Below are 13116 nucleotides of genomic sequence, written 5' to 3' on the forward strand. Positions count from 1 at the left end.
AAGAGATTGCTGTCCTGTTAGGTGTGGGCAAGAAGACTGTAAAAGATTAAAAGAAAATCTAGGATTCTGCTCTCAGATCACTTCCCGGGAGTCTTTAAATTCTCCGTTAATTAAAATAAGAAACCAATTAGAAATAGCAGCAAACATGGGTTTATGAGTATGACTTGTACAAGATAAACAAAGCCAATCAGTAGACCCAAACTTAAAAGAGAAAAAAAAAAAATAAATAAAGCTTTGCACCTAAATGAAAGGACTGGTTGATGAATGTATATTTATGTACTCAATTTAAATGTTAAATGCTTATATAATTTTTAATAATTCCTCACTCTAACCTACTTTTTCGATTACCAGTCCTTACGGCCCCGTGGAAGAGGGCTTCTGCCTTACTTTGTAACTGGCATAGGTACCTCCAGGAAGTGTGGCCCATTAAGTTGTAGCATGAGTATGCCACACTGGCTCCTTCATTCTATCTTCTTTCTCTTCTGTCTCAAGAAAGAACATCAAATTGCAACAGAGTGAGAACAAAATTGTCACATAGGTAATCTTGAATTTACTCTTGTTAATTTTTATGACGTTATCGGCCAGTTCAGTAGTTTATTCTTAGAAGCAAACTGGTTGAGACATATCTGATCACTAATTAAAACATACTGGCAGCTCCATGTTTGAGAATAAGTAATCTAAAGGAACGGACAGCTACACATCCTTCAGGCATTCCCCTATAACACTGTCTTTTGTTTCTTTACTTGATTGAGTGGTACTGAATTCGTGAATTTAGTCTTTGACTGGAGGAGTCTAGAAAGTAGCTCTTTTGTTCTATGGAGAACCGAGATGAGCTGGGGAACAGTGTTAAAATTGTCCTGTGAAGAGTGGGGCACTTAACAAAAACCGTACCTGAACAGAAGGCCGCTCCACTTCCACCTGGAGATGAAGCCAGGGAAATACCACCCCATTCTCATCAGAAAGGACTTTCTTATTCCAGTTAACACAATAATATACAGTCATCGGGTTCCTACATCTCAATGTCTTGAATACATTGTTCTATCCATAGTTTCCTCTCCTTCAGCATTTAAAAAAATTTTTTTTATTGAGATATAGTTGATTTACAATGTTGTATTAGTTTCAGGTGTACAGCAAAGTGATTCAGTTATACGCACACACATACATATATATACACATATATTCTTTTTTAGATTCTTTTCCATTATAGGTTATTACAAGATATTGAGTATGGTTCCCTGTGCTCTACAGCAGGTCCTGGTTGGTTATCTATTTTATCCCTCAGTAGATTTTGACAAGGAGTGAGAAAAAACTATAAAAACAAGCAACGTCATGAATGTGTGTATAAGCTGAGTGTGTGCTGGCTAAAAGTGACAAGCAGTTGTGGAAAGAGGAAGAGTGGTTGCCGATGGAAGAAGTGGTGAGGGGGTTTTAAGTGGTATATTGATTCGGGACAATGAAATGCCAGAATTCTGCCCCGTCAATCACCCTTACTCCCAAGGAAACACTTGAACTGTCAGCCAGGTTTGTCATTAACGTTCTAAATCTAGAAAATCGGGGCCAACTGAATAGTACTAGCACGTGGATTCAGTAAAGCGCTATGATGTTTCTTCCTCTTCTTGACTCCCCATAACTTCTTCCTAAACTCTAATGTTCTAGTTGGTTGTACAGAGGAAAGAGACTGGACTAATGTCAAAGTCTTCTGCACTAGCCCGCTGAGTCAAAGGGAGCAGAAGAGGGAGAGACAGTGAGCTCCTTATACATATTTGGTCTTTTCACCTAGAAGAGACCTTTACCAGCAAGGATGCCAACCTTATCTGTGCTTACTCTTCCTTAGGAGAGGGGGAAAGAGGTGAGGGAGAAAGGAGAGCTGAACATTTAGATCAAGATAAGAAGTTTACCCTGAGATGGAGAGTTGTTGTAAAAAAAAAAAAAAAAAAAAAAAGTCAATTATTGTATGCATTGTACATCCAGACACAAGTAAGGAAAACAGAAGTTTGTGAACATATTAAATAGGCCCACACTACTATCTTAGTTCCTGATTCTAATTTTTAGTCCTATTTTTTCCTTTCTCCTTTTTATATTTATTTATTCATTTATTTATTTTGGGGCTGTGTTGCGTCTTCGTTTCTGTGCGAGGGCTTTCTCTAGCTGTGGCAAGCGGGGGCCACTCTTCATCACAGTGTGCGGGCCTCTTGCTATCGGGGCCTCTCTTGTTGCGGAGCACAGGCTCAGTAGTTGTGGCTCACGGGCCCAGTTGCTCTGCAGCATGTGGGATCTTCCCAGAACAGGGCTCAAACCCGTGTCCCCTGCATTAGCAGGCAGATTCCCAACCACTGCGCCACCAGGGAAGCCCTCCTTTCTCATTTTTAAACTTGACATCATGATGTTCCTAGCATATCCAAATTTAGCAGGAGGGCTCTGAATTCACTAATGCCTTTCAAACTACTGTTTCAATTTTGCTGTCAGCTGAAAATTAAGGCCATAGTTTGCTAAGATTGTTGAATTAAAGAAGTTAAGTGTGGAGAGAAGGCTTGAGATGGGTCTTCTATGACTAAATGGCAGGGACTTCACTGTTTGGACTTTGTGACAGCTGTTCTAGTTGTTCAGAGGCCTCTATTGTTTTCTCCTCGGTTCTTGGCTTTGTTCTAGATAATTGAAGTTAGTGAACAATCCTCAATTCTGTGGACAGGTATTTACTTTCCAGTTCAGTCCTTCCTGGTTAGAGCTTAGGGTCAGGATTAGGCAAACTCCATTAGTGTTAATCAATACATATTTGCCTTAATTATTTCTTCTCTCAACTACTCTGTTCCTTCCTACCTCTTCCATTCCTTCTGCCTACTATTACCCTTTTTTGATGGTGGAAAACTCTGTTCTATTTAGAAGCAGTCAAGTGGACATGGCTTAGACAATCCCCATTCTATTTACTCTCAAAGCAGCACAGTCAGGGGCCGAACACCTATCATCCTCTCTCTACCAGCCCTGCTCACCATGCTGCCCTTGGACTCATCAGTGTCACAGGACTTCTTCACTACTTCCTTGATCTTGAGGCAGATGGGGAACAACTCTGTGGCCACGGAGAGCTTGACAAAGGCTGTGGTCAAGCTTGTTCCCCCCAGGACAGCTCTTCCAGGCTGTCATCAAAGTCATAGTAGACTGAGCTCATAAAAAGAGGGTGACGTTTGTTTGTGTCTTTTAACACAACCTTTTTTGGCCTTTCAAGTACTTTGCTCTGATTTGGGTTTGAGGAGGGGCAGAAGGCCTTCTTTACCTTCACCGTAAACTCTGTAAAAATTCGACCTATATCTTCAACAGCAGTTTACTGGCCTATTAATGTGGAGTGTGGGTGCTGTGCTGTACCCTGCAGGTGACGTTCAGCTCCAAGAGACAGTGAGGACCTTGTCTAGACTTTGTCTCGGAGACGCCAGTCATGGAGCTATACTAACAGAATCTTATAGATTAAACTCTCAGCTTTTCAATTTCTGGGATTACCATTTCACTCCTCCTTTACTTGAGACATCGTATTGGGACACCAAAATATTTTATAAAGTTATTGCTAGTACCAGTATAACAACTTAGGCTAATTTCTTAAGTTCTTCCCATGAAACAGCAGTTCAGAAAAAGAAATCTGAACATAATTAAATTTATATATAGTGATGATTTCTACCTAAAAAAATGATTGTTTAGTATTACTTCCAAACTTGACAACTTATAGTCAGTTATTCATTGCAAAATAATAGGCTGTGCCACTTTGCCAAAATTTGTCTTCGTATATGAATTGTAAGATTCTTATTTCTTATGAACTGGTACCAAGTTTATAGTACTAGAGTCTTTCCCAAGGCCTTGTACAACGCTGGGCTCAAGTTGGTGCTAAGTAAATAAAATTGTTTGAGATACCAAATCAAATAATTTCAGAGAGAAGATACTAAACATAAAATAGATTAAATTTGAAAAGATGTCCAATCTCACTATAAAGAAATCATGGAAATTAAAACAAGATGCCATTTTGCTTCTATAAGGTTGGCAAAAATTAATAAATCTGATAATATAAAGTGCTGACAAGAATGTGAAGCAAAAGTAAATCACATACAATGTTAGCAGAAGTAGAAATTGATGCAGCCACTTTGAAGAGCAATTTGACACTATTTAATACAGTTGAGGATATGCATGCCCTTCAACCTTATTCTACTTGGAGAGATATACTCTTCTATACATCTTCACAAAAAGATATACATAATAAGAATCATTGCAGCATTGTCTGTAACAGCAAAACCAAAAAGCTAACTGGAAAAAAAAGAAACACTAAAACAACAGGAACAATCTAAATATCAACTAACAGAAATGAACTAAGTGTAGTAGATGTCTATTAATAAGAAAATGGGTAAACTGTGGCTTATTTGTACAACGGCATATAATAATAGTGAAAATAAATGAACTAGACTATATAGACTAACATGACTAAAACTGTAAGACAATGCTAAATGAAAAAAGCAAGTTGCAGAAGAATAGAAAGTTTAAAAATAAATAATACATAGTATTTCATGTACAGATACACATGTGAAATTAAAAAAAAAATGGGAATAAGACCAAATTCAGAATAGTAGTTATTTCTAGGTAGAAAAATACAGGAATAGAACCAAGAAATGGCACACAGGACTTCAACTGCATCTCTTGTAAAAAAAAAAAAAGATTAGAAATGAAACCTTTTAGTCCAATAAATAAATATCATGAGAAAGCAAGTTTTTAAAATGGGAAAGATGTTTTGAAGTCTCCATCCAAAAATTAAAAATAGACTAGTGTACTGTATCAACAAACTGAACTTAGAAAAAACAGGAGTATGACTCAAAATAACTAAATGCAAATATGATTTTTAAAACAGCCAGACAGTTAGTCTAAAATTCATAGGTGATTTAAAGATTTCTAGCTTCCTCCATTTCCAAGAGAAAATTCTTCCATATTTATTTCAGAAAATATTATATACTTTCTTGAGAATACAGAAATAGATGTACGCTTTACAGCCAAAAAAGACCAAGCAATTAAAACGGGTCTTCAGAGTCAGAGCCAGAATACAAGAATCCAAAGCAAAACGCAGGGACTTCCCTGGCAATCCGAGGTTAAGAATCCGTGCTTCCACTTCAGGGGACACAGGTTCGATCCCTGGTAGGGGAACTAAGATCCTGCATGCCACGTGATGCGGTCAAAAAAAAAAAAAAAAAGCAAAATCCAAACAGTACTACTCAAACCAAAACAAATAAAAACTAAAGTGATTGGTTATAAATAATTCTTGGTTATGAGTGCTTAATTTTAAGAAGGGCAGGGGAATTTAACACTGTTGTTGAGACAGGAAGCTTTCCCTGAAGAAATGACTCTAAGGCTGAAATGTGAGAAATGAGTAAGAATTAAGTGAAGAGGGAGTGACAAAGGATTATGCATAGGGTGGGGTGAAAAGCTGCAAAGGCCTGGTAGCTAGAATAAAGAGTAGGAATAGGAGCAGATGAAAGAAAGTCAGTGAAGTTGGAGGAGTAGGGGATGAGGAGAGCAGGGAGAAGCTGGGGAGAGCTGGTGGACCATGGGGTGGAGGAACAAAGTAGGGCCTGTACACCATGTTAATGAAATTGATTTCTAGACTACAAAAAACAGGGAAAGCCAACTAAAAGCTTAAATAGAAGGATAACATAATCAGACATATTCTGCATCTTTGATGACTTTTTAAACTGTGTGTGTGTGCACCCGTGTGTGTGTGCGTGTGCACCCGTGTGTGTGTGCGTGTGTGCGCGCACGCACGCAGGGATGCAAAGTGCAGAAAGACAGGTTATAAGGCTACTGGGGTAGTCCAAGGGAGAGATAATAGTAGTGCTGCCTAGAGGATCATGACGGAAAAAGACAAAAGCAAACATTCTCAAAAGATATGTAAGAAATAAAATCAGCACAACTCAAGGTCAGACTAGATGGTGAGAAGGAAGGAAAGGGAGGGGTCAAGGATAACTCTGAGGTTTCTGACTTGCACAACTTGGGGACAGTGTCATTCACTGAGAGAGGACACTGGAAGGGCACTAGGTGGGCAATGTACCAAGCAGGTGGGGTGGAGATCATGAGTTCAGTTTTGGACATAATAAGCTTGGGTTATCTTGGAGGGATTACAAGCAAACGTAGGGGAGGTCTGAGTTGAAGATATAAATTTGTGAGTTTGCCTACCGGTGGTAATTTAAACCAGAGTTACCTTTGAGACAGCCTAGGAAGAGAATACAGAAAGAGAAGTCCTAGGACCGTGTCTTGAGAAACTCCAACACTGAGTGGCCCACAAAAAGGACAATGAGTCCACTTAAAGGAAACAGAGAGTGGCCCCCGCTTGCCACAACTAGGGAAAGCCCACGCACAGAAACGAAGAGCCAACACAGCCATAAATAAATAAATAAATACATTAAAAAAGGAAACAGAAAAGGAGGGGCCAAAAACACAGAGGAAAACATAAGGAGAAATATAATCTTTCAATAAATACTTGTTAGATTAAGAATTAATTAATGAACGCATGTACTGGGCTCCACGACGTGTAGCTTGAACCACAAGACAGTTTCCATTTCTAGTTTTACTTTTTTTTTTTTACTTTTTATTTCTATTAAATTTAAAAAAATCCTAAGTCACAATCATTGATTGGGGGAAGGAACAAAGCATTGGGTGATGTGTCAGAGACGTTCAGATTAATAACTGGATCCAACCTTACAAAAGCATTTCTCCAAGAAGACTATGCCCAGCTCTCAGACAAATTCTAGGCTGCTGATCTAATCACACTAAAAGGTTAGAAGATTGGAAATTTCAAGTTGAGGGGTAATAACAATCGGTTCTTAATATACTCTTTGGATATGCTTGCGTTGGAAGGTATTCTTCATATTTGGATGTAACATCTGTATGTTAAACTTGCCCAATAATATGTCATTGAACCCTTTGTCCAATAACTAATGAGGGCGAAAACAGGGTTTAGAAAAGTCAGATTTTTGGTCAGTGAACTGCTTGAAATACAGTTTGGTCTTTCCAGAAAATCTGGTTATCTTATCTTCAACATTTAAACGGTTGATATTTTAGCTAGACATTAACATTATTGATATCACCTTTTAAAAGAAACTTGTTTGAACAACTTCCTTCTCAAATCCATTGTATTTCAGTGTGAAAGATATACTTCCCACCAATTCTTCACACTGTATGCTAAAGAAACATCTTTCAATAGCCAAGATTTTATGATAGTCCCTGTTTTCAGTATTCCTTTAAAACCGAATCAAGATCAGAGGTTATGTTACTGACCACAGATGTCATGGTGAATGAAGCAATGAGTGACTGGGCATTAGGTATGATCTTATTTATTCACACAGCAGAATCATTCCTTGCAGTATATATATTAAAAAATTCAGTAATGATTCAAAGACAACTTCTGCAGTCTACAACCCAGCTCACTAAATGCTAACCCTTCTCTTTTCACTTAGGTTTTCACTGATCCACAAAAGAATTGGTCAAGACTTTTCCTTCAAATGATCCAGACACATAAAAAGAACTGTATGGAAGAAGTACTCAGCACGTGTAAGTGGTTTTGTGCAGCTACAAAGTGAAATATGCTATCAAGCACACATATGTGAGAGTAACTGGTACTTCAACCTATGTCCAACAGAGAGATCTGTTAAGGGATATTGCCAAGAAGCTCCTGCTTTCTCCTTGGTCAAAAATATTTCTCAATAATTATACGATTTCTTTTACAAGTTTGGTTTCTTGATAATTTGCTAAAAGAAATGTAATTTTGAATTGCTTCAATGGTTCTGTCCTCTGCTCTACCTTTAGTGACCAAATTCATCAACATGTTAAAGATTATTTTGCAGATGTTCTGGAAAACTTAACTAGCTTACCAGAGAGGTCTCTGGGCTTTATCTGCAAACTCACTAAAGTATAAATGGCTTAGGTCACCATTTGACAACGTTTTACACGACAGGTAACACACTAGACACTAGCAGTAAATGGATCATTCACTTAAGCCTAATTTCCAGATGTCGGTTACTGAAATTTTTTTACACTTGCCCTGCTTATGCAAAATCACTGTCACAAGGATTTTCATTCTTTATAACTGGGATGCATGCAGCACTCCTCTTTATTATTTAATGAGTTGTAGTAGTCTTGTTTCTGTTTTCATTACAGGTTTTACTATTCAGCAGATCACTTCTGAACCACCACGCTATTTTTGTGAATTTGAAATACAATGCAACACAGTAAAACAATAGAAAATGCAAATTAACAAGCAATACACAGAAGACAGATGAACTGCACCCTGGTGACTGCGATCTGAGACGAGCTAACACAAACTCTGTCATCTGTGTATAAACTAATGTGTCCAAGTTTCAAACTTGGTGGAATTTCAGAGGAAACGATAACTAATCTTACATTTCAAGTATGTGAACTAGGAATAAAACTGCTTCATCATTCTGCTTTTCCTCCAACAGTAACAGGTTGCTTAAAAGATCCCCAGGAATCACGAGTATAGTTCATAGACCCTAGCCTAAAAAACCACTAATATATGAGGTGGGAGTCATGCTCCAAAGAGGAAGAAGGAAATACAGCACGTATATCAAATAGCTCTTAAACTATGAAAACTTATTAAACTGGATTCCATTAATTTAAAATATGTAATACAAATAATAGGAGCATATGACGTAAAGAATGTTGAAGCCAAAGACGCTTAACAATTCCAAAGACCAAACTGTCTTTAAGAACTTTATATTTTAGAAGTTTGGAACAGTTGGGGTATCAAATTTAGATTACTTTTATCTACCATTGATGTTGACAAAGGAAATTAATATTTCCTATAAATATGTTATACACAAAAGAGAGTAAAGGAGGGGAAGAACCAGCTTAAATTCAGACCAAGTCCAGAACAAGATTTAACCGAACACTTTTGGGTTGAGATGAGATTAAAATGAATCCTTACTGTAAACGTATGTGCTGCCATTATCTGCCTTTTAACAAGCATACCTAAGACATGGAGAGCCATTTTGCTATTTTTTACCTATAGGACTTGACTGTCAATGCTAAGGAAAAAAAATTGATTACTTTTAATTCCGTTTTCTACATTTTCATTTTTTAGATATGACTGACTGGGAGATGCTCCCAGCATTCAATGCGTAAGGCCAAATGTTGAACGTTCTACAATGCATGAAAACTAAGCAAGCCTCAATCTGTTTTTTTCAAACCTTTCAACAAAAAGCGAATCTATGAACACAAATAAAAATTATTTTGAAAACAACAAATACACACAGTGTACTGGCTACATTTAGCAAATTTCAATCTTTCCTTTGCTTTTATTTTTACAGATTAAAGAAAACAAAATTGCCACCATTTTTTATATGCCTGTTTGGAAAAGCAACAATTTATCAGCAAGATTAACAGAATTTATAACAGAAATTACATCAACAAGTATATTTTTTATCTGAATGACAGTCCACCTTCATGTCTGCATGTCCACATGTTTCAATAAGCGTGACTTTGGTTCTACAACCTTCTCTGGTACCCCCTGGGAAAGACAGAGCGGAGGTCACATTACTGTGCCTCCAACGAGCACAACAGGCCTGGACTAGTTCTAAATGTCACTTAAAACCACTTAATTTACCAGAGTAACCCACAGATTAACCTAGGAAAAGTGACAAGGCTAGGTGGGCCATGGACTGGGCCACTGGGCTGGTATGCGGTCTGCATTGTAAAAGGATTCCCAGGAGAAGGGCAGGCAAAAATTTGCCCCACTGTGGCTCTAGTCCAGGAAAACACAGCATCTTTGGATAACTCGTCTGCCCAGGGAGGATGCCTTTTTATAACGCATACCACTAAATCATGATTTAGAAAGATGAAAGATGGGCGCTGGAAGTTTCTCCAAAAAAACATCCAATAAAGTATATTATCTCATACTCAGAGAGGAAAAAAAATCCAGCAAATCTTTCATGTTCTCACAGATGAGAAATACTAATGCTATGAAAAATTATATTGGTTGTCAAATTTAAAAGGAATCTCAGTAAGTGCAAAGACAGATCTCTAAGTAGAAATATATAAAATAAACTGAGTTATCTGGCACTGAGACAAGTGGAAAGCCTTGATATCACAGACCTAAATTTTTAATTTAATATTAAAATCACAGCAGGTGCAGTTAAACATACTATACTAAAATTTTCTTACAAAATTCTGTTTTAGAAATCCAGAGTTATATACATCACACTTACATATGTGACCACGATCCCATTATATTCTAATAAAAATCATAATGTACTATATATATATTATATATAAGTATTATATAGTGAGCTATATACAAACATATATGACACAAATGTTAAAATATTTGCTTCATTTTTAAAGTACTAGTATGTGCATCTGAGAACATTTTCCCACATAAATAACTAATGAAGCAACATGAAACAGCTTTACCAGGTCAATCCCCATCCTAACTGCTTTTTTTGGTCCCTCTCCTGCTTTATATTTTCACCCTTTGAAGAAACGGTCGTATCTTTTATTGTAAGTTAGTTGAAAGACTAATTCTTGTGGAAGAAGGAACAAAAGCAAGTGAAGCAATAAAAGGAAACCCACCTATGGACAACAGTATCTCATGAGTTGATTTTTAACGAAGCAGAATCCTTACTACTTCAAAATATTTGATATGAAAAATTTTATTCTACTGAATTAAAGACATAAGTTCCTCTGATATGGTACATGCATTTGAGTAGCAGATATTTTTCAAACACTTGATAAACATTTTTTAAATATTATTAAATGTAAATATTATGTTTTATATCAAATCTTTTCTTCATATATTGATGAAATGTAGTATTGTACCTAACAGGAAGTTTAGAATAACTGAATTTACAGAGTATCATATATTAATTAATAAACTCATATTCTAATTACTTACTATTAAAATAATTAAATACCTTTTGTAGACTGGTAGGATTTAGCTGAGTTTTGTCTATTATTTTCACAGCAACCTAAAAAAAAGAGAATCATTAAAATATATTTGAGAATATATATCTTAATGAATAAAATTTATAAGGAAAACATCTTCTGTTTCGTCCCTAACTAGATATAATTTAGCTGTATTTGGTGTTCACATAATTTGATGGTAAAGTTTTGATAATTAGGCAGCCTTAGAATATATTCTATTGACCCAAGTCTTTAACCTATTTGATTCTGAGTCAGTGAAATTACACCTTTGTTAAAGTCATTCCAGGTTTCCCCTTTTAAAGTAAAAGTCATCTGTATCTTCATCTTTTACTCATGATCTTGATAAGTTACAATTATCAGAGGGGAGAGGCTTATAAACTTTTAGTAAGTTAAGTATTATGTGGGTAGAGAGATTGGACACCCTAACTTCCTTACAGCAAACTAACAGAACGGATTTAAATGTCCTCTAAGTCTCTGTCTAATACAGCCTGTGTCCCAACAGCTCCTGGGGTCAAAATGGACAGAGAGGACTCAATTTAACCATATGTGACAATAATATTATGTATAGAACAAAATGGAAACTTAACAAAAACATTTTATGACAGATTTTTCATAATGTCCTAACTGGATCCAGTAAACATTATATACTATAGAGTGTTAGATGTTTAACTATTTTTAGTCTTCATTATATGTTATTAAATATATTAATTATTATTTTAAAAACAAATTTTGCTATATAAATACATCTGATTTGAAACACATGGGATTTTAGAAACCCGATTCTCTTATTATCTGAGAAAAACATCTGTATAACACTTGCTCAATGTGGTTTCTAAATAGATAAAAATTAGTGGGTGACTTTCTACACATTTATACCTAATTTACCTCAAGCAGTAATTTAAAAAAAAATTTTATTGAGGTAACAGTGGTTTATAACACTATATAAGTTTCACACGTACAACCTCATTTTCTGCTCCTGTATTCACTGCAGCGTAAGCAGTAATTAAGAAGAAGTTATCCTAGCCCTGTTCACGGGGTCAGGGAAAAATCAGAAAATTTTACAGAAGCCGTATAATGAAAGACAGAAGTCTGAGAAGACCTCATCTGCAGCACAGCTGATTTATGAGATGCTAATACATAAGGACAATTCTTCTCTGCCATGTATAGATAACTCTATCTACATACATTCCATTCACACATATCCCAGTGTTTACCACATTGCAACTGGTACTTATTCCCAGAATCAGCTGTAGGAAAGCTTTTGTAACTAGACTCTGCAGAGGTCTAAGTAAATATTAAAAGGAATCATGAAAACTTACCTCTCTACTAGTTAGAACATGTCTTGCCAATTTCACTTTGGCAAAATTTCCCTTCCCTATTGTTTTTTGTAAACGGTAATTTCCAATGTGAGGCTGTTCGTCTGTTGCTGACGTAATGGAGTTTCTACACCGAGGGATGTTCTGTCTGCTACTGGATTTGGTTGGCTGGATATGGGGTTCAGTATATCCATCCACAGATGTATGCTGAGAAAAAGGTTACAAGGTTTCACGGTTAATTAAGCTACATTATAAAAGGATAGTTTAAAAAACTACAAACAATTTTCATCAGTAATTCATCTCCAATGAAAATAGGTTGTACTACACGATTTTAAAACATTTTGAGCATTCTGTTCATAATTTCTACTTGACTTTAGTTCCCTTTGCCAGTGGGAATATAACCATTTAAAACGAAATGTTCTACATAACTTTAGGTATATGCTTTTGATTTAAAACAAATACAACTGGTTAGATAGCCAGGAACCCCAAAGACCATTACTCCTGAAAGGGTGTTACCCCTGTGGGTTGAGAGGACAACACAATCCAAGATTGCTTCATTAAAATGGCAGAACGTCTTCAATGCCAAGGCAAACAACCTCCTGAGTATGGCTCTGTTTCTCCAAACCAGCCCAAGTACTTGTCGGGTTCACTCTTTCATTTGCTGGGCATATAACTTGGCCAGCTGACCTAGCAGCTTCCCACTGTAGGTACACCTCTAATCAATTCCTGCCCAGTCCCCTCACCACCTCACCATGTCCAAGCAGGAGCTATCTACAGCCCGGCCTGAATCCATTACCTAACATCCACTGCGTTCCTCTTCAGTGCCCTTCTCAAGGCAGAGATGTCA

General features: G+C 36.6%; 1 protein-coding gene across 8 annotated transcripts in view; it reads right to left on the reverse strand.

The window, feature by feature from the left end:
• MARK1 (microtubule affinity regulating kinase 1) overlaps window positions 1-13116 on the reverse strand; it is a 142362-nt gene that overhangs the window by 52136 nt on the left and 77110 nt on the right. For 3 of the 8 annotated variants that reach the window (XM_065883778.1, XM_065883754.1, XM_065883762.1), the window contains exons 1-2: window positions 12273-12398; window positions 10944-10997 (exon numbers count right to left, since the gene is read on the reverse strand). Coding sequence is in view for 1 of the 8 variants with exons in the window: in XM_065883718.1 (XP_065739790.1) it covers window positions 10944-10997; window positions 12273-12476 (258 nt within the window). In the remaining 7 variants the exon portion in view is untranslated. Of the gene's footprint in view, window positions 1-10943; window positions 10998-12272; window positions 12477-13116 lie in introns of those variants that run through there. The other 5 variants (XM_065883737.1, XM_065883728.1, XM_065883718.1 and 2 more) reach the window with 4 other exon arrangements.

This window comes from Phocoena phocoena, chromosome 1 (genome assembly GCF_963924675.1).
Source record: "Phocoena phocoena chromosome 1, mPhoPho1.1, whole genome shotgun sequence".
In the NCBI taxonomy this organism is placed as follows: domain Eukaryota; kingdom Metazoa; phylum Chordata; class Mammalia; order Artiodactyla; family Phocoenidae; genus Phocoena; species Phocoena phocoena.